Source organism: Oncorhynchus keta, chromosome 16, assembly GCF_023373465.1.
Source record: "Oncorhynchus keta strain PuntledgeMale-10-30-2019 chromosome 16, Oket_V2, whole genome shotgun sequence".
In the NCBI taxonomy this organism is placed as follows: domain Eukaryota; kingdom Metazoa; phylum Chordata; class Actinopteri; order Salmoniformes; family Salmonidae; genus Oncorhynchus; species Oncorhynchus keta.
The window spans coordinates 14969051-14991062 of record NC_068436.1 but is presented as its reverse complement, the minus strand read 5'-3'; the positions used below and the strand labels follow the sequence as shown (position 1 = coordinate 14991062).

Below are 22012 nucleotides of genomic sequence, written 5' to 3'. Positions count from 1 at the left end.
TTGTGAACGCGGGTAGCGGGGAAAGGAAGCTAGCGAATGAATCACTTGTAGCCAGCCAGTCTCTTTCATAATAAACAGTAGGACTATAGTAGCGTATTTTCGGAAATAAAGTTTTTGAAAACCATATCTGCCATTTATAGGCGGACGAAGTAATCGAATAAACAGACGATCTGTTTAAATCGAGGAAGAAATTCGGTAGCAATGTCCGAGACTGGAAACGGCGTGGAGCTGCGGGAAGAGCAAGCAGTTGAACTTGAAGAAACCGGAGGAGGGGAGGTGAGCCTGAACAAAATAATAATAATACAAATTCTGAGCCCGTCATTCGAAAAATATTCTCAACAAGTTTTAGATTAGGCTCATATGTCGTTTGGACTTCCAAATCGAGCCATCTCAAACTTTGTCTTTGCTAGCTCGAGTTGTTTAGCTACCTAGCATTAGTGTCGTTAGCTAACGTTAATCGACAGCTCCGACCCATCTTCCCGGAGAGTGTGTCTCGAGGTACTGTATAGTAGATATATCAGCTAGCATGTTTAATAAACACTCATCTAACTATGCTAGCTAACGTTACAGCTAATACACTTTATTTGAATACGCATCAAGGGTTTCTATACAATTGTAGCAGTTGTTTACATCTGTTTGACGCTGCATTCGATCCTCTGTATACTTGTGCAGCTTATCTCACATTAAGACAACTGGGAAATCCCAGTCAAGTCGTGACGTCAGTGATCTTCAGGTTGGGAAGTCGGAGTTCTAGAGCAGTTTTTCCCGAACCTGGTCCTCGTGTACCCCCAACAGATTCGTTGTTGTAGCCCCTTGACAAACAAACCTCACCCAACTCATTTAGGGCTTGTTGACAAGTTGAACCAGGTATGCTTGTCCAGGGTTACAATACAAATGTGTACTGTTGGGGGTCCTCGAGGACCAGGGTTGGGAAACACTGCTCAAGAACGATGCCCAAGTTTCAGACTTAGAAATCCGTTCAAAATATTTTTCCCAGTCAGAGATTCATTTTTTCGAGTTCCCACTTGTCTTGAAGCCACTTAGGTCAGAAGTCTGAGATTTCTGAGTTCTCAGTTGTTTTGAAAGTGGCATTGCATTCGTCTTTTCCAGGAAAAGGATGATGTGTCAGAGGCAAGCAAGGAGGAGTCTTCTGAAGTCGGACAGGATGCCCAAGATGAGGACCCCTCTTCATCTACAGCGCCAGCCTATGAGGAGAAAGTGGTAATGGCACACTGCTAGATGTTCATTTACAGTTTTAATATGTAATTATCCGGTTGTAAGCGTCATTTGTTGCTCACAAAGTTTCACTGCTTTTCTGTGTGTAGGCATCAGACCGGACCAACAGATTTGAGTACCTACTGAAGCAGACAGAGGTGTTTGCCCATTTCATCCAACCTGCGGCCCAGAAGACCCCCACCTCCCCGCTCAAGATGAAGCCAGGGCGCCCTCGTGTCAAGAAGGACGAGAAACAGAATCTCCTCTCGGTCGGAGAGTGAGTATACGCAGAACAACTTGACCTGATGATTCGTCAGTCTTCCGTGGGAGTACATTTGGTCTCTGATGAATTGCGGGTACCCCTTTCTCTCTTTGACAGTAACCGTCATCGTCGCACAGAGCAGGAAGAGGATGAAGAGCTGCTGAGCGAAAGCAGCAAGACCACCAACGTCTGCACCCGCTTCGACGAATCTCCCTCCTGTAAGCAGTCACATGGTTTTACTCATTAGAGCTACAATATATAACTTCTTGGGCGACCCAACCAAATTCTCATAGAAATGCGTGTTGTAGATCTGTCGTTCTCATTGAAAGCAAGTCTAAGATGCGGTAGATATGTGCTAGGTACTCATTTTCTATGCTATCCATGGTTAAGTTTAGCATATTTTTACTTTCGGTTTTGTACACCAGCTTCAAAAAGTACAAAATGTTATGGAAAATACATTTCACAGCCGTTTAGATGGTACAAAGATTCTCTACACTAAACTTGCTTGTTTTGTCACAAAATGAAATTAGGTGAACTATTACAATTTTAGCATCCATGAAATTGCTTCTGCATAGTGCATCTTTCATGTAGCAAAGTCCTGACCGGGACTACTGTAGTCCATATTTGAACGGTAAGTATGTCAAACTTGTGCAATACTGAGTATGTTGTGCTGTATCTATCTCCCAACAGTTGTAAAAGGGGGTACAATGAGAGACTACCAGGTCCGTGGTCTGAACTGGCTCATCTCTCTGTACGAGAACGGAATCAATGGGATCCTTGCTGATGAAATGGTAGGTTCTCATTTCAAAATAATGTGAAAAATATTACCTTTTTGGATATATCTCTCTATCTCACCTTGCCTGTTGTCCTTCAGGGTTTGGGTAAGACGCTGCAGACGATCTCTCTGCTAGGTTACATGAAGCACTACAGGAGCATCCCCGGGCCCCACATGGTGCTGGTGCCCAAGTCCACCCTGTACAACTGGATGAACGAGTTCAAACGTTGGGTCCCCTCCCTCAAAGCAGTCTGCCTCATCGGAGACCGAGAGCAGAGGGTGAGCTATGAGCAGCAGCAGACCACATGAATTCTCTGATGTAAAATGAACAGGACATGTTGATTGCTGTAGCTCAACTGGAACGCATTGGGTGGTGACTGTGGGACAGTGTTGAGGCTTATGTGTTTTCCAATGTTCCATATGGGAAGAAATGTTGTCATGGAAATAGTCAGTTCATCTCTATCTCCTTCTGCAACTGAAAACGTAACACGTAGATTTCCAGCGACATAAGACGACTAATGGATATTCTGCATAATGCAATCCAATGCAAATAAGTCATTTTTCAATAACTTGTACTACAGCAGTTGCAGCGCGTTAGACTGGTGATGTTGCTGATAACCCTGTATCTTCACCCTCTTTTTCCCTAGAATGCCCTGATCAGAGATGTACTGCTGCCAGGGGAGTGGGATGTGTGTGTCACCTCTTACGAGATGCTCATCATAGAGAAGGCCGTGTTCAAGAAGTTTAACTGGAGGTACCTGGTCATCGACGAGGCCCACAGGATCAAGAACGAGAAGTCAAAGGTTAGGGAGCTTCTAAAGTTGACACACACACACACACTATACATATTGGATTAAATGTAAATATGAGATTTAAAATGTGTATATACACTAACAAAACGTCAATGGGCTCAACTCACAAAAGACTCTTAGATGGTTTGTCTGACCCGTGTATGTTTGTATTGTAGCTGTCTGAGATAGTGCGTGAATTCAAGACCACCAACCGTCTGCTGCTAACCGGCACCCCACTGCAGAACAACCTCCACGAGCTCTGGGCCCTGCTCAACTTCCTGCTGCCAGACGTCTTCAACTCCTCAGAGGTAAGAGGCAGATAAAACAGGATGAACTGTAATGTACCCGGGGGGAACAAATTGTTGAACACACAGACAATTGCCCTCCATTAATACTACAGTTTAGGAATTTAGGCTTAATAACACTCAGTGAAAATAACAATATTCTCTATTTTTCACTTATTTAAAGGGCCCTGAAATATGGATTTAACTTTTAGTTTTTCTCTCGAAGGACTTTGACTCATGGTTTGACACCAACAACTGCCTGGGGGATCAGAAGTTGGTGGAACGTCTTCACACTGTAAGTATCTGAAACACTTCCTTACATTTAACTGTACTGTATGAATGTGTACTGTGTATATATGAATAGTGAGTAAATAGTATTGTCATCTCTTGGTGCCTTGACAATGTATCACTTTTTAATGTAGTAACATCTTATGTTGTTCTTGTCTATAACTGTTTTTTGTGGATCCAGGAAGAGTATCTGCTGCATGTTCAACAGCTAATGGGGATCCTAATGAACTAAACATGTATCCATGTAGTTTTCATCAAATAGTGTTATGGGGCCCTTCCCTTACCTTTCATTGGTTCTTCTCTCTCTGTGTACGTGTGTGTAGGTACTGCGTCCTTTCCTGCTGCGTCGTATCAAAAATGAGGTGGAGAAGTCTCTGCTGCCTAAGAAAGAGATCAAGATGTACGTGGGGCTGAGTAAGATGCAGAGAGAATGGTGAGTAGCCCACACACAGTCAACGTATGCCCTTTCCCTGCCAAACAAATTCTTCAGCCCCATGCACTATAATGTGTATTTGAAAACAGTGTCCCGTCTCTCCTCAGGTACACCAAGATCCTGATGAAGGACATAGACATCCTGAACTCTGCAGGGAAGATGGACAAGATGCGCCTGCTCAATGTCTTGATGCAGCTGAGGAAGTGCTGCAACCACCCGTACCTCTTTGACGGGGCCGAGCCCGGCCCGCCTTACACCACCGACCTGCACCTGGCCGTCAATAGCGGCAAGATGGCCGTCCTTGACAAGCTGCTGCCCAAGATGAAGGCTCAGGGTGGGTGGACGAAAGGCTCCCCTCTAACACCAGTTACAAAATTGGTGTTTTTATGGCCTGTTTGATGGCTCTTTGGCCCTTTCAACTCTAAAGTTGATATCGAGACGGTGTTGTATAAAGGCTATTTCAGACTTTTTGTGATTCAAACTACTATGTTAAAGTTGCAGCAATGTAGGCATGGTGGATGATTGATTGGCGGCCATTTTGAACTCCTCTCCCAGGCTCCCGTGTGCTGATCTTCAGCCAGATGACCAGGATGCTGGACATCTTGGAGGACTACTGCATGTGGCGCAACTTCGGCTACTGTCGCCTGGACGGACAGACTCCCCACGAGGAGAGACAGGTAGACTATGACTCCCACTCCTGGATCTCATTAACGGCAGTGGCTTATTACCCTGGTCCCAGATCTGTTTGTGCTGCCTTGGTGTGCCATTGACCATAGGAGTTGACAGGGCAGCACCCGCAGATCTGGGACCAGGCTAATAAATGGCTTGTAAATTCAAACAATTTAACTCGTTGCAGTTTGAACACACTTCATTTAACACTACATTTCCCATGTTCCTCTAGATCTCCATCAACGCGTACAATGAGGAGGACAGCCCTAAGTTCATCTTCATGTTGAGCACCAGGGCCGGAGGGCTGGGTATTAACCTGGCCACAGCTGACGTGGTCATCCTCTACGACTCAGACTGGAACCCTCAGGTCGACCTACAGGCCATGGTCAGTACCTCTCATTCACCCACGTCGTTTATATGACATTTTACTATTACTTTAATTAGAATTTGCCCTACAGATTTAACATGTTCAATTTCCCCTAGTTAGAATCATATCACAACAAGTGAGCTTACGTTCAATAGAATCTCTCACCAGTAACTTAATTGATCAAGATGCTACCTGGTAACTGTTAGACACTTACCTGATTGGTTCATCTAACTTTTCTTCTCAGGACCGAGCTCACAGGATTGGTCAAAAGAAGCAGGTGCGCGTGTTCCGTTTCATCACGGAAAACACAGTAGAGGAGAGGATCGTGGAGCGGGCTGAGATGAAGCTCCAACTGGACTCCATCGTCATCCAGCAAGGTACTGCACCGGTGGCCATTTTGGATCTCCTCTTCCCGGCTTCAAACCTACACTATTGAAGTCAATGCCTTGGTAATGCAACTGGCTGACTTGTCTGTGTCTACTTTGTCTGTTCTGCAGGAAGGCTAGTGGATCCCAACGCCAACAAGCTGGGGAAGGACGAGATGCTGTCTATCATCCGGCACGGCGCCACGCACGTCTTCGCCTCCAAGGAGAGCGACATCACCGACGATGACATCGACGAGATCCTGGAGCGAGGCGAGAAGAAGGTCAGAACACAGACGGACAAGGGCCTAGCGCTAGCATTGGGCCTAGCATTAGCATTTATCTGCACTCAGATCATTTATATAATATATGATAGCATTAGCATTGCTATATGTGGGTTGATATGGCAGTATCTAGAGGCCAAACACATTAGCAATGTGTAGCTAGATGCTAACGCTTTGCTGTGTGTTTGTATCTGACAGACCATGGAGTTGAAGGAGAAGATGAACACCATGGGCGAGAGCTCCCTGAGGAACTTCACCATGGAGTCCGACAACAGTGTGTACACCTTCGAAGGAGAGGACTACAGGGAGAAGAAGAAGGTGGTCACCAACTGGATCGAGCCACCCAAGAGAGAGAGGAAGGCCAACTACGCAGTGGATGCCTACTTCAGAGAGGCCCTGCGTGTCAGCGAGCCCAAAGCACCCAAGGTCAGTCTCACTACCGCCGGCCTCTGGCTATGTATATGCACGCCACTGGGATAGCTGTGTGGAATGAATCAGACCATCTTTCTCCATGACTAAAACTGCTGTTCTCCTCTTCCAGACCGTCTTTATCCATGAATAAAACTGCTGTTCTCCTCTTCCAGACCATCTTTCTCCCCGACTAAAACTGCTGTTCTCCTCTTCCAGGCTCCTCGTCCACCTAAGCAGCCCAATGTGCAGGACTTCCAGTTCTTCCCCCCAAGGCTGTTTGAACTGCTGGAGAAAGAGATCCTATTCTACAGGAAGACTATCGGCTACAAGGTATACAACATGTACTGTTACTAGTGTAACTGTTGGTACATCAGTGATGGCAGGTGCCACTTAAAATCTAAGGATGGGCTCATAGTAATGGCTGGAATGGTATATGTGTTTGAGCCGTCCTCTCCTCACCAGCCTCCTCTGTGGTCAGTTATGATGCCGTCAGTATGATAATGTTCCAACAGACGGTGGCCATTTTGCGGTTTCAAACCAACACAGTCGGTTTAGTTTAGAATGGGACGTATCTGTTGAGTGTTTAAGTGTATATGTGATGTACATTTTCTCTCCAGGTTCCTCGTAACCCAGAACTGCCCAACTCGGCTCAGCACCAGAAGGAGGAGCAGGCCAAGATTGACGAGGCCGAGGGCCTATCAGAGGAGGAGCTGGAGGAGAAGGAGAACCTTCTCTCGCAGGTAATTGGCTGAAACAAGACCTCCAACTTAAACACTCTAGACATTCATCATAGTGCCCTACTCCATGTCATATTTATAGAACTACATATAGTTCAGTTGAGATACTCTTCAATTGCTTTAACTACAAAGTAGAGACAAATATTAGCGTTTGTGGCTAGTGTCGTTACAAACTGTCATCGATCTCTCCACAGGGCTTCACCATCTGGAATAAGCGTGACTTTAACCAGTTCATCAAAGCCAATGAGAAGTGGGGGAGAGACGACATCGAGAACATCGCCAGAGAGGTGGAGGGCAAAACCCCAGAGGAAGTCATGGAATATTCCGGTAAGAAGAAACCCCCTTTTTTTCAAATTGCGGAAATGTATCTGAATCTACTTCTTATATAGCTAGTGGACATTATTCCCAAGTGTATGACAGTAATCTAGAGTATTATGATCTAAACGTGTGTGTGTGTGTACACACACAGCTGTGTTCTGGGAGCGCTGCAACGAGCTGCAGGACATTGAGAAGATCATGGCTCAGATCGAGAGGGGAGAGGCCCGCATCCAGAGGAGGATCAGCATCAAGAAAGCACTGGACACAAAGGTAAGCCATTTCAGTGAGGTCATCATTAACAAGAACAACATTGGGGAGCCAAGACCTTTTATTTTGATCAGATGATTGATATAGTTGTGAAAACCTCTGGGCACTCCCAACCCTTCTGAAGGAATGTGTCTGGGCACTCCCAACCCTTCTGAAGGAATGTGTCTGGGCCCTCCCAACCCTTCTGAAGGAATGTGTCTGGGCCCTCCCAACCCTTCTGAAGGAATGTGTCTGGGCCCTCCCAACCCTTCTGAAGGAATGTGTCTGGGCCCTCCCAACCCTTATGAAGGAATGTGTCTGGGCCCTCCCAACCCTTATGAAGGAATGTGTCTGGGCCCTCCCAACCCTTATGAAGGAATGTGTCTGGGCACTCCCAACCCTTATGAAGTATGTGTCTGGGCACTCCCAACTCTTGAAGGAATGTGTCTGGGCCTCTGAAGGAATGTGTCTGGGCCCTCCCAACCCTTATGAAGGAATGTGTCTGGGCCCTCCCAACCCTTATGAAGGAATGTGTCTGGGCCCTCCCAACCCTTATGAAGGAATGTGTCTGGGCCCTCCCCTTAACCCTTCTGAAGGAATGTGTCTGGGCCCTCCCAACCCTTCTGAAGGAATGTGTCTGGGCCCTCCCAACCCTTCTGAAGGAATGTGTCTGGGCCCTCCCAACCCTTCTGAAGGAATGTGTCTGGGCCCTCCCAACCCTTATGAAGGAATGTGTCTGGGCCCTCCCAACCCTTATGAAGGAATGTGTCTGGGCCCTCCCAACCCTTATGAAGGAATGTGTCTGGGCACTCCCAACCCTTATGAAGGAATGTGTCTGGGCCCTCCCAACCCTTATGAAGGAATGTGTCTGGGCACTCCCAACCCTTATGAAGGAATGTGTCTGGGCCCTCCCAACCCTTATGAAGGAATGTGTCTGGGCCCTCCCAACCCTTATGAAGGAATGTGTCTGGGCCCTCCCAACCCTTATGAAGGTATGTGTCTGGGCCCTCCCAACCCTTATGAAGGAATGTGTCTGGGCCCTCCCAACCCTTATGAAGGAATGTGTCTGGGCCCTCCCAACCCTTCTGAAGGAATGTGTCTGGGCCCTCCCAACCCTTCTGAAGGAATGTGTCCCTCCCAACCCTTCTGAAGGAATGTGTCTGGGCCCTCCCAACCCTTCTGAAGGAATGTGTCTGGGCCCTCCCAACCCTTCTGAAGGAATGTGTCTGGGCCCTCCCAACCCTTCTGAAGGAATGTGTCTGGGCCCTCCCAACCCTTCTGAAGGAATGTGTCTGGGCCCTCCCAACCCTTCTGAAGGAATGTGTCTGGGCCCTCCCAACCCTTCTGAAGGAATGTGTCTGGGCCCTCCCAACCCTTCTGAAGGAATGTGTCTGGGCCCTCCCAACCCTTCTGAAGGAATGTGTCTGGGCCCTCCCAACCCTTCTGAAGGAATGTGTCTGGGCCCTCCCAACCCTTATGAAGGAATGTGTCTGGGCACTCCCAACCCTTATGAAGGAGGTCTGGGCACTCCCAACCCTTATGAATGTGTCTGGGCACTCCCAACCCTTATGAAGGAATGTGTCTGGGCTGGGCCCTCCCAACCCTTCTGAAGGAATGTGTCTGGGCCCTCCCAACCCTTATGAAGGAATGTGTCTGGGCCCTCCCAACCCTTCTGAAGGAATGTGTCTGGGCCCTCCCAACCCTTCCGAAGGAATGTGTCTGGGCCCTCCCAACCCTTATGAAGGAATGTGTCTGGGCCCTCCCAACCCTTATGAAGGAATGTGTCTGGGCCCTCCCAACCCTTATGAAGGAATGTGTCTGGGCCCTCCCAAAGGAATGTGTCCCCCATCCCTTATGAAGGTATGTGTCTGGGCCCTCCCATCCCTGAAGGAATGTGTCCCTTCCCATGAAGGAATGTGTCTGGGCCCTCCCATCCCTTCTGAAGGAATGTGTCTGGGCCCTCCCATCCCTTCTGAAGGAATGTGTCTGGGCCCTCCCATCCCTTCTGAAGGAATGTGTCTGGGCCCTCCCATCCCTTCTGAAGGAATGTGTCTGGGCCCTCCCATCCCTTCTGAAGGAATGTGTCTGGGCCCTCCCATCCCTTCTGAAGGAATGTGTCTGGGCCCTCCCATCCCTTCTGAAGGAATGTGTCTGGGCCCTCCCATCCCTTCTGAAGGAATGTGTCTGGGCCCTCCCATCCCTTATGAAGGTATGTGTCTGGGCCCTCCCAACCCTTATGAAGGAATGTGTCTGGGCCCTCCCATCCCTTCTGAAGGAATGTGTCTGGGCCCTCCCATCCCTTCTGAAGGAATGTGTCTGTAGCTGGTGTCTGATCATGTCTACCAGAGGCTTACCATACACCCTGAAGGACATCTTTTCTCTCCCTCGTTGTAGATTGGTCGCTACAAGGCGCCGTTCCACCAGTTGAGGATCTCGTACGGCACCAACAAGGGGAAGAACTACACGGAGGAGGAGGACCGCTTCCTCATTTGCATGCTGCACAAGCTGGGCTTCGAAAAGGAGTCAGTCTACGACGAGCTGCGCCAGTGCATCCGCAACTCACCCCAGTTTCGCTTCGACTGGTTCCTCAAGTCCAGGACCGCCATGGTGAGCGGAGTGGCCCCGGGCCGACAGTGGAATTAAGTACAACTTTGTTGTAGAATCAATAGAGTACAACCTGTAGATGGAAATGTGTCTTTACTTCTTCCGTAACATGATAACCATTCATTCAAAACATTACACATTTCAAGAGTTGTGGTTGTATACTTGTGTGTGTGTGTGTAGGAGCTCCAGAGGCGATGCAACACCCTGATCACCCTGATTGAACGAGAGAACATGGAGCTGGAGGAGAGGGAGAAGGCAGAGAAGAAGAAGAAAGGACCACGGAGTCAGTCTTCTGTAAGACCACAACGCTCCACTTCCTGCCCATCACTGAATTCTCTGGTCATGCAGTCCTCTATCTCTGTGCATTGTGCAGGAAGACACACACGGCACTAACAATATCACACAATGTTCTTTTCCACTATATAGTCTTGTCTAAACCAATATTCCATTGTAAGCAGACGTTATTGTATGAAGTGATGATTTTTATGATCATTTGAGCTGACACTCCTTTTCTGTCTTCCTCTTCATCCCACACTTCCTCAGGCTCAGAAGCGTAAGGGAGAAGGGACCCCAGACCCGCGAGGAGGCCGCAGGAAAAAGTTAAAGCTGTGAGGCGGTGGTGGTCAGAATGAGGGCAGCGGCAGACAGCAGTATAGTAGTCTGTTTGTTTTGTACGGGTTACCGTGGTGATACATGATGATGATTTACTGTATAAAACCCAAGAGGACTGAACTTTTCTTCACTATAGCGTGTCGTTCTATCTAGAAGATTCCAGGAGGGAACCTATGTTCTTAGTGTCGACTTAAGGCAGCCCCCCGCACCTCTCTGATTCAGAGGGGTTGGGTTAAATGCGGAAGAGACATTTGAGTTATACAACTGACTAGGTATCCCCCTCTCCCTGTTGTATTCCTTCTATTCACAGGCCTGCTAGTAGGGACTAACTGACATACTGCAGCTGCGCTGATTTAGTTGAATTTCAGTTTTGTTGTTTTAGTTTTCTACCCTTTTTTACTAGTACTTGGGGTGACGAGAAATGTATTTATGCCTGTTGGTTATGTTATCACATTCCATTGATTGTACCAATACCTGTATCTATCCCCCCTCCCACTCTGTTATGTTACCGACCTACATTGTAGAAAATGTATTTTTGGAACGTGTCACTAATAAATGTCCCCTTTTTTAAATAAGTCTATTCTTATGCAAAAAAAATATATACTTATGTTGAATATTTGTGCAAAGCTTTTCACAAAAAGAGCACTGGACCTTCACAAGCAGTCTGAGTGAAGACTAGGACCAAAATCATTCAGAAAAGTACATTTGTATTTGGCAGTTAAAGTTGGAGGACATCAAACAATTGATTGAAATTATCACAAAATTGATAAGTCACCAATTTGATCTAAATTGGTCGGAGACACATTTCTATACCTTCTAGTTGGCACCTATTAACTTATACTGTCACTTGCATAAGATCAAGATAGTCACATTCTTCAGTTGAGAAACAGCATCAAATGTGTGGTTAACATATTCTTCAAGTTGCACCAGGGTATGATAATTGATACCTTTCTTGTTTGCATTGTCCTGTGTTGACTTTGAACATCCTATACATGCAGGTATGTACACAGACTTATAAGAGTTAATAATATGCACATACTATTAACACACTTCTTTTTTTTTTACCGCACCTGAAACAAAAATGTATAAAAACATTCTGAATGAATAGTTTACGCACTTGAATGACTAAAATGGACAACGTCACAATCCCATTGAATAGCACCGTGTCTGCTCTGCTGCAGTGGGCACACCAGCTGACTACCGAGGGCTTTGTAAAGCATAGCAGTGCATCAATCAATATTAGAAAATACACATTTACCACGTTTGATACAGCCAGCCTCGGCCGGACCGACAACCCAATATTCGATCCACTTGGCTCTCTAACTCTCACTCAAAAAAACAAATATTAGTTGACAAGGATTGAACAACCGACAACAAAAATACCATGAAATGCTAGTTCTCTTAAGAAAAACAGGACAGAATATGCTGCTCTGCACTATCAAAGGGGACGTTTAGTTGCTTTTACCTTCTGGAGATGCCATTACTGTTTTAGGATTTAAATGTGATGTTCAGCTATGGCAGTTAGCATAGTTGGAAGGGGTATTCTCCACAACATCAGCCCTTGGGGACTCCTAATATTTGACACATGAACTAAAGCACACCTGAATGGAGTTCTGTCAATTGGGTTGTTGAGGGGGACTAAAACCCATGTTGTACCACAGGAAAAGGGGTGAAAACACTTCATTGAGGGTTCATGGATCCTCACATGACTTTCTCCAGGCTTGGCCAGCCATGCATGCATTCATACTCTGGTTATAGGCCCACAACACACATCAACTGACATCAACTGTCCCACGAACTGGCTGTGCTATCTTCAGTGCTAGCAGAAGGCAGGGTTAGCCCTGTTTTAGGGCTCTATTCAATCCGTATTGCTGAAGTTCAAGTGTTACAGCGCAATTGAAATTGAAAGCCAGTGTTCCCGAGTTAGCGGAGACTGTATTCACGGTAAACGACGCATATGTCGGCTCAATCGTAAATTTTATCACGCAATTTATAACGCTTCAGCGGTAAGGATTGGATAGAGCCATTAGACGGCACCGCAGTGGTAGAGGGTGGAACCGTTGACAACTGTCAATGTCTTATCAGAAGGCCACGGGGACGGGGTGGTGTTGGTAGGAGGGCTATCTCTAGTCATGAGCCTAGACCTCCGAGCTGTCCAAGCTGCTGCTCCCAGTACCCATCATGCCCTCTCTCCTGTTTCCACTCCCTCCGCTGTAGGCCGAGCAAGACGAGGTGGAGTAGGGAGGGAACTGGCTCTTCTTATGGTTCTTCCTCTTGCGCCGCACCAGCAGAATAACCACCATGGCCGCCAGGCAGGTGAGAAGGATCAACCCGGCCAGGCCTACCAGCATGGGCAGGGTGGAGGTGTCCACAGGCTCCCTGCCGGAGCTCTCCAGGAGGGGGCGCTCCAGGAAGGGTGAGTCGTGGTCCGACCCAGCCCGGTCACGTCCACCCCATGGCTGGCGCTGGCTCACCACCAGGCGGTCCGTGCGGTCCAGAGCGATGTGCTGGATGTTGGTTCCCCGATTGTTGTCGGTGCCGATGTCCTGGGCCAGGTCCGGAGCGGGGGCGGCACGACGGTAGCGACCCCGGGAGGAGGTGTCGAGGTCGGGCTGAGGGTCGGCCACGGAGGACAGGCTGTGGTGGTACTCCAGGCTGCGCTTGCCGATGCCACGGTTGGCGTTGTCTCGGGAGCGGACGGTGTAGATGGTGTGGATGAACCACTCCCGACCTGCAGCCACCTGGAACATCCAGACACAGTGGAGCTTGAGGTTAGTGATAAAGACTTTGGCCTATACCCTTCAGTGTGTGATTTCAAACAAAATGTGTGTGTTTTTTTGTGCAAGTAATCAAACTCAGATTTCAGAAACCAGATGTAATTCAACCATACAGAGACTATTTACCCATTGGTACCCATTTTACAGACCAGATGTAAATATTGTGTCGTTCCTGGAAGCTGTTGCCGTGGTGATAACCAAAAGATACCTGTGTTGGGGGTGCGTGTGTGTCAGCTGACCTGGAAGAGAGGCGAGGAGGACAGGGCGAATCCGTCTGAACCAGGCTGCCTGACCAGAGGCAGGCCTCCAGGAGTGTCCAGGGCCAGAGTGGCACCAAACAACACATCTCCAAACGCTGTGGCCTGGGTCTCTGGCTGAGCCTTGTCCTGAGGAGGAAAACACACACAGGTTAGACCACTGAAATCATTACAGTAGGAACCTAACTTAGAAATATTGTATAGGATGTCTATGGATTAGAGGTAGGTAGCTTAGTGGTTAGCATTGGACCAGTAATCAAAAGGTAACTGGTTCGAATACCGTGGCTGACTAGGTGAAAAATCTGTCGACATGCCCTTGAGCAAGGCACTTAACCACAATAGCTCCTGTAAGTCGCTCTGGATAAGATCGTCTGTGTATTTCAACAGCCTAACAGCAGCATGGCTCACATGCACTGAGATGTCAAGAACACAAATGGTTGTAGATGGTTGAAGCAAGAAATTACTTGTGAATTAATTAATTAATAAATATAGCAAAACTGACCAAACTGCATTCAAAGTGACCATAACAAAACTCCAGAGGAATCTGCCCCTGACTGGAGGCATCATGTGTTAAGTGATTGGCGTACGCACCAGGATCTTGAATCTGTAGAGCAGTGAAGGTGCGTCGGCCAGGCAGCCATACTCCTTGTTGGTGGGGTTGTACTTGGGGACGTAACCGTCAGCTCCTGTACACAGGAACACCTTCTCTATACTGCAGGAGAAGGAGTCACCCAGGTTCTGGACTGGGTCCACCATCACACGGCCGTAGATAGAGGAGCCTGGAGAGGGGGATGGAGGGAGAGATTAGAGGAGGGTGGTGTCCCATTGCTCTGTGACACTTCAACAAGAACTGAAAGCTTCATTAAATGATTATTAGACTGTTAAATATGATCTTTACATTCAAACTCAGAAAGCAGTTAGACAGAAAGCTGTGTGAGTTCTATAAGATAAAACAACTAATAATGTACACTGAGTGGACAAAACATTAGGAACACCTTTCTAATATTGAGTTGCACCCACTTTTGCCCTCAGAACAGCCTTAATTATTCGGGTTATGGACTCTACAAGGTGTCCAAAGTGTTCCACAGGGAAGCTGGCCCATGTTGACTCCAATGTTTCCCACAGTTGTGTCAAGTTGGCTAGAGGTCCTTTTGGTGGTGGACCATTCTTGATGCACAAACTATTGAGTGTGAAAAATCCCAGCACTGTTGCAGTTGTTGACACTCAAACCGGTGCACCTGGCACCTACTACCATACCCCACTCAAAGGCACTTCAATCTTTTGTCTTGCCCATTCACCCTCTGAATGGCACACATACACAATCCATGTCTCAATGCTTAAAAATCCTTCTTTAACCTGCCTCCTCTCCTTCATCTACACTGACTGGAGTGGATTTACCAAGTTACATCTATAAGGGATCGTAGCTTTCACCTGGATTCACCTGGTCAGTCTGTCAGGGAAAGAGCATGTATGTTGACTAGTGGTGTATCTCTCTATATGTTGACTAGTGGTGTATCTGGCCCGGGCTACCTTGTCTAGCCCGGGCCTATGTTAGCTTGTTAGCACAGGCCTGCTAACCGTCTGAATCACCGTCCCAAACACTCTCTGAACCCATTTACTTTCTATCTCTTTTTGATTTTTAATTTGTTTATACCTTCCGTAAACCTGCCTCACCCAATGTGATACGGAATCGCTATTACTTTTAATTTTTATTTTATTTTTATGACACACTCAAGAACCTCCAGACGCTAACCAGCTAACTAGCTACAAGCTATTTAGTCATTGTTAGTTGTTTTTTTAAACCTGGATAACACTCGCCAGCCCAGCTTCCCTGCCCATCCACTGCTGCCCCCTGGACACTGATCTCTTGGCTACATAGCTGACGCACGCTGGACTGTCCATTAATCACGGTACTTCATTCTGCTTGTTTGTTTTATCTGTCGGCCCAGTTGCCTAGTCAACGCCATTTTACCTGCTGTTTGTTGTGCTAGCTGATTAGCCTCGCCTGTTTTTAGCTAGCTTTCCCAATTCAACACCTGTGATTACTGTATGCCTCGCTGTATGTCTCTCTCAAATGTCAATATCAAATCAAATCAAATTTATTCATATAGCCCTTCGTACATCAGCTGATATCTCAAAGTGCTGTACAGAAACCCAGCCTAAAACCCCAAACAGCAAACAATGCAGGTGTAAAAGCAATATGCCTTGTATACTGTTGTTCAGGTTGTTCATCTCCTCCCAGCTGCCCACTGCACTGAGGCTAGGTAACACGGTCTCCACCGATAAATCCATGATTATCGAAAACTTCAATAAGCACTTCTCAACGGCTGGCCATGCCTTCCGCCTGGCTACTCCAACCTCGGCCAACAACTCCGCCCCCCCGCAGCTCCTCTAAGCCTCTCCAAGTTCTCCTTTACCCAAATCCAGATAGCAGATGTTCTGAAAGAGCTGCAAAACCTGTGCTGGGCTTGACAATCTGGACCCTCTATTTCTGAAACTATCTGCCGCCATTGAACCCCTATTACCAGCCTGTTCAACCTCTCTTTCATATCGTCTGAGATCCCCAAGGATATCTCATCCCCCTCTTCAAAGGGGAGACACCCTGTGTGACTAGTGCCTATCTAAGGTGTATCACTGACCATCTATATGTTGACTAGTGGTGTATCTATCTATATGTCGATGTACTGTACAGCCGTCTTCATCAAGTAAATCGGAGGGCATGCTGTCCGGTCCTCTGGCAGTCTCTATCCACAGGGTTCATCCGTCACTAGTCCAAACAGGTCACTGACCATCTATCTATATGTTGACTAGTGGTGTATCTATTCTAAACTATGTTGACTAGTGATGGGTATCTATCAATGATATGTCCACCTGACTAGTGGACACTGTATCTATCTGCCATCCTTCCGTTCCAAACAGACTAAAACTCAATAAAAACTAGTGGTGTAATCTAATAATTGCTATATTAATCACGCAATTGAAACTTTCAGTGAATGTATCTAATACTATATGTGTGACTAGTGGTGTATCTATCTATATGTTGACTAGTGATGTATCTATCTATATGTTGACTAGTGGTGTATCTATCTATATGTTGACTAGTGATGTATCTATCTATATGTTGACTAGTGGTGTATCTATCTATATGTTGACTAGTGGTGTATCTATCTATATGTTGACTAGTGGTGTATCTATCTATATACTAGTGATGTATCTATCTATATGCTGCACTTCCCTGATCTATCTATATGCAGATCTATCTATATGTTGACTAGTGGTGTATCTATCTATATACTGACTTGACTAGTCATGTGCTATCTATCTATACTAGTTGTATCTATCTATATGTTGACTAGTGGTCCTATCTATTATGTTGACTAGTATCTATCTATATGTTGACTAGTGAGTATCTATCTATATGTTGACAGTGGTGTATCTATCTATATGATGACTAGTGGTGTATCTATTAATGTTGACTAGTGGTGTATCTATCTATATGTTGACTAGTGGTGTATCTATCTATATGTTGACTAGTGGTGTATCTATCTATATGTTGACTAGTGGTGTATCTATCTATATGTTGACTAGTGGTGTATCTATCTATATGTTGACTAGTGGTGTATCTATCTATATGTTGACTAGTGGTGTATCTATCTATATGTTGACTAGTGGTGTATCTATCTATATGTTGACTAGTGGTGTATCTATCTATATGTTGACTAGTGGTGTATCTATCTATATGTTGACTAGTGATGTATCTATCTATATGTTGACTAGTGGTGTATCTATCTATATGTTGACTAGTGGTGTATCTATCTATATGTTGACTAGTGATGTATCTATCTATATGTTGACTAGTGGTGTATCTATCTATATGTTGACTAGTGTGGTGTATCTATCTATATGTTGACTAGTGGTGTATCTATCTATATGTTGACTAGTGGTGTATCTATCTATATGTTGACTAGTGGTGTATCTATCTATATGTTGACTAGTGGTGTATCTATCTATATGTTGACTAGTGGTGTATCTATCTATATGTTGACTAGTGGTGTATCTATCTATATGTTGACTAGTGATGTATCTATCTATATGTTGACTAGTGGTGTATCTATCTATATGTTGACTAGTGGTGTATCTATCTATATGTTGACTAGTGGTGTATCTATCTATATGTTGACTAGTGGTGTATCTATCTATATGTTGACTAGTGGTGTATCTATCTATATGTTGACTAGTGGTGTATCTATCTATATGTTGACTAGTGGTGTATCTATCTATATGTTGACTAGTGGTGTATCTATCTATATGTTGACTAGTGACTGTATCTATCTATATGTTGACTAGTGGTGTATCTATATGTTGACTATATATGTTGACTAGTGGTGTATCTATCTATATGTTGACTAGTGGTGTATCTATCTATATGTTGACTAGTGGTGTATCTCTCTATATGTTGACTGGTGGTGTATCTATCTATATGTTGACTAGTGGTGTATCTATCTATATGTTGACTAGTGATGTATCTATCTATATGTTGACTAGTGGTGTATCTCTCTATATGTTGACTGGTGGTGTATCTATCTATATGTTGACTAGTGGTGTATCTATCTATATGTTGACTAGTGGTGTATCTATCTATATGTTGACTAGTGGTGTATCTCTCTATATGTTGACTAGTGGTGTATCTCTCTATATGTTGACTAGTGGACTAGTGTATCTATCTATATGTTGACTAGTGGTGTATCTATCTATATGTTGACTAGTGGTGTATCTATCTATATGTTGACTAGTGGTGTATCTATCTATATGTTGACTAGTGGTGTATCTATCTATCTATATGTTGACTAGTGGTGTATCTATCTATATGTTGACTAGTGGTGTATCTATCTATATGTTGACTAGTGGTGTATCTATCTATATGTTGACTAGTGGTGTATCTATCTATATGTTGACTGGTGGTGTATCTATCTATATGTTGACTAGTGGTGTATCTATCTATATGTTGACTAGTGGTGTATCTATCTATATGTATCTATCTATATGTTGACTAGTGGTGTATCTATCTATCTATATGTTGACTAGTGGTGTATCTACTAGTGACTAGTGTATCTATCTATATGTTGACTAGTGGTGTATCTATCTATATGTTGACTAGTGGTGTATCTATCTATATGTTGACTAGTGGTGTATCTATCTATATGTTGATGTTGACTAGTGACTAGTGTATCTATCTATATGTTGACTAGTGGTGTATCTATCTATATGTTGACTAGTGGTGTATCTATCTATATGTTGACTAGTGGTGTATCTATCTATATGTTGACTAGTGGTGTATCTATCTATATGTTGACTAGTGATGTATCTATCTATATGATGACTAGTGATGTATCTATCTATATGTTGACTAGTGGTGTATCTATCTATATGTTGACTAGTGGTGTATCTATCTATATGTTGACTAGTGGTGTATCTATCTATATGTTGACTAGTGGTGTATCTATCTATATGTTGACTAGTGGTGTATCTATCTATATGTTGACTAGTGGTGTATCTATCTATATGTTGACTAGTGGTGTATCTATCTATATGTTGACTAGTGGTGTATCTATCTATATGTTGACTAGTGATGTATCTATCTATATGTTGACTAGTGGTGTATCTATTTATATGTTGACTAGTGGTGTATCTATCTATATGTTGACTAGTGGTGTATCTATCTATATGTTGACTAGTGGTGTATCTATCTATATGTTGACTAGTGGTGTATCTATCTATATGTTGACTAGTGGTGTATCTATCTATATGTTGACTAGTGGTGTATCTATCTATATGTTGACTAGTGGTGTATCTATCTATATGTTGACTAGTGATGTATCTATCTATATGTTGACTATGGTGTATCTATCTATATGTTGACTAGTGGTGTATCTATCTATATGTTGACTAGTGGTGTATCTATCTATATGTTGACTAGTGGTGTATCTATCTATATGTTGACTAGTGGTGTATCTATCTATATGTTGACTAGTGGTGTATCTATCTATATGTTGACTAGTGGTGTATCTATCTATATGTTGACTAGTGGTGTATCTATCTATATGTTGACTAGTGGTGTATCTATCTATATGTTGACTAGTGGTGTATCTATCTATATGTTGACTAGTGGTGTATCTATCTATATGTTGACTAGTGGTGTATCTATCTATATGTTGACTAGTGGTGTATCTATCTATATGTTGACTAGTGGTGTATCTATCTATATGTTGACTAGTGGTGTATCTATCTATATGTTGACTAGTGGTGTATCTATCTATATGTTGACTAGTGGTGTATCTATCTATATGTTGACTAGTGGTGTATCTATCTATATGTTGACTAGTGGTGTATCTATCTATATGTTGACTAGTGGTGTATCTATCTATATGTTGACTAGTGGTGTATCTATCTATCTATATGTTGACTAGTGGTGTATCTATCTATATGTTGACTAGTGGTGTATCTATCTATATGTTGACTAGTGGTGTATCTATCTATATGTTGACTAGTGGTGTATCTATCTATATGTTGACTAGTGGTGTATCTATCTATATGTTGACTAGTGGTGTATCTATCTATATATTGACTAGTGGTTCCTAGAGTGTCCACTAGGGGTCAGTAGTAGTCCAGTACCCTCTGAGAAGGCTGTGTCGGTGCTCTCTCCGAAGCCCATGGATCCGTCCGACAGCCACAGCTCCCTCTTGGACAGCAGGAACATCTGGGTGTTCAGACTGAACTCAGCCGCCACCGGGTCACTCACCTGGGGTGGTCAGAGGGCAAAGGTCAAACACAGGCACCAAGAGAGTTGATAAGATTTAAACGTTTGATTCAATGCATTTAATCAACAAGTATCTGCTACTATTATTTTTTTAGCCTCATACAACACCAAGACAAATCAACATTGGTGAATGACAAAGTTTCCTCTTGATTCTAGCGTCTTGGGTATGCTAGTCTGCCAGAGACTGTGGGTATGCAGTGGTGGTGGTGACCTGCTGGAAGCGGATGTCCATGTGGAAGGTGAGGGGTTCTCGTGGGTGACACACAGGGGGAATGCTGAACTCCCCATTGGGAGAGGCACTGCAGGGGATCATCTTCACTGTGTACGTGCCAGAGTAGTCCCGCACCTACAGACAACAACATTACAACATCATTAAAACAACTTTAAAACACACCAACCATTGAAGGTAGTTACTGCTGGTCTGGTATCCATACTGTACGTGCTGCTAAAGCTAACCCTAGTCTTCTGACATTACCGTCTACCAGTTGGCTTCAGCACAAACACTAAGAATACAAAGTTAAAGGTAGACTCAGCGATATGACGTAGGTACACAGCATAGTGGGTCCATTTCCTCAACAACTATGAGCGCTGTGCTGTTTTGGTCCTGCACCTACCACGCTCGAACAGCGTGAAGCGAATCCGTGCACATACGCAGATACTGTGTGTGACAGTAAAGTCTTGTCTCTCGCTCATCGCAATATCTACCGTGCAGCTCGTGGCCTCGTCATATCGCCGAGTCTACCTTTAAGACAGACAATGATCAAGATGGCAGCTCACGGCGAAGTCAGAGACGAAGCTCCATTGCTGCATGGGCTGGTTGTAGGTGGGCTCAGTCCTGATCAGGGCCAGGGTGAAGGTCAGGCCAGAGAGGTCAGCACACATCACCATGGAGGACAGAGTGGTTCCTGGAAACACACAGTCAAACCTCTCTTTAATCTCACACATACATCTTAAGACCGGCGTTGTACTGTAGACTGTATGTCGCTCCTCGTTGTAAAGGTATACACATTTCACGTTGTTGACGGTAGTTTTATTCTTAATGAAAAGGGTAATGTCATGTTGACATTTGGCAGAACAACCCCTAAGACGGTTCCATTCTAATAGCGGTACAGGATCTGGGTCACAGTGCAACCCCATAGGAGGGAAAGATGGGGGGGGGGCGTGCGTAATACCTGGGTGGGACATGACAAACTGTCCCCTGAAGCGGGCCTCAGTCTTGAAGTTGACCACCAGACGTCCCTCCTCGTTGATCCTCATGCTGGTGGGGTACATGGATCCTAAAGGGACACAGTTACATCATACCAGGGTTATTGTCCACCTCTATCATTCACTGGTGACATGATGCATAAGACATTATTTACATTTTAGTCATTTAGCAGACACTCTTATCCAGAGTGACAAACAGGAGCAGTTAGGGGTAAGTGCCTTGCTCAAGGGCACATCGACAGATTTTTCACCTCGTCAGCTCGAAGATTCTAATCAAATGTGCCTGCAGACTATTAA

General features: G+C 44.9%; 2 protein-coding genes across 2 annotated transcripts in view; one reads left to right on the top strand and one right to left on the bottom strand.

The window, feature by feature from the left end:
- Positions 1-15: 15 nt before the first annotated feature.
- On the top strand, positions 16-11233 carry LOC118376574 (SWI/SNF-related matrix-associated actin-dependent regulator of chromatin subfamily A member 5-like). Its single transcript, XM_052464783.1, has 23 exons — positions 16-276; positions 1111-1221; positions 1326-1492; positions 1595-1695; positions 2168-2268; positions 2352-2531; positions 2900-3055; positions 3220-3351; positions 3554-3622; positions 3939-4048; positions 4156-4382; positions 4604-4725; positions 4950-5102; positions 5329-5461; positions 5582-5730; positions 5929-6156; positions 6358-6471; positions 6759-6881; positions 7073-7205; positions 7348-7466; positions 9837-10049; positions 10227-10340; positions 10590-11233. Exons 1-23 carry the CDS (start codon positions 202-204, stop codon positions 10656-10658), a joined length of 3099 nt encoding a protein of 1032 aa, XP_052320743.1. The 5' UTR covers positions 16-201; the 3' UTR covers positions 10659-11233.
- A 115-nt stretch (positions 11234-11348) lies between these two features.
- frem3 (Fras1 related extracellular matrix 3) overlaps positions 11349-22012 on the bottom strand; it is a 70982-nt gene continuing 60318 nt past the window's right edge. Inside the window, exons 18-24 of the mRNA XM_052464779.1 lie at positions 21682-21786; positions 21287-21414; positions 20721-20855; positions 20365-20491; positions 14284-14471; positions 13675-13821; positions 11349-13399 (exon numbers count right to left, since the gene is read on the bottom strand). Of these exons, the coding sequence (XP_052320739.1) occupies positions 12797-13399; positions 13675-13821; positions 14284-14471; positions 20365-20491; positions 20721-20855; positions 21287-21414; positions 21682-21786 (1433 nt within the window). The 3' untranslated portion in view covers positions 11349-12796. The remainder of the gene's footprint in view (positions 13400-13674; positions 13822-14283; positions 14472-20364; positions 20492-20720; positions 20856-21286; positions 21415-21681; positions 21787-22012) is intronic.

Excerpts from the sequence above, each read along its gene's own strand:
- LOC118376574 (XM_052464783.1), top strand. The coding sequence starts at position 202 with ATGTCCGAGACTGGAAACGGCGTGGAGCTGCGGGAAGAGCAAGCAGTT. Across the intron at positions 3,623-3,938 it reads TGGTGGAACGTCTTCACACT|GTACTGCGTCCTTTCCTGCT; the intron begins GTAAGTATCTGA and ends ACGTGTGTGTAG. Across the intron at positions 6,472-6,758 it reads GGAAGACTATCGGCTACAAG|GTTCCTCGTAACCCAGAACT; the intron begins GTATACAACATG and ends TTTTCTCTCCAG.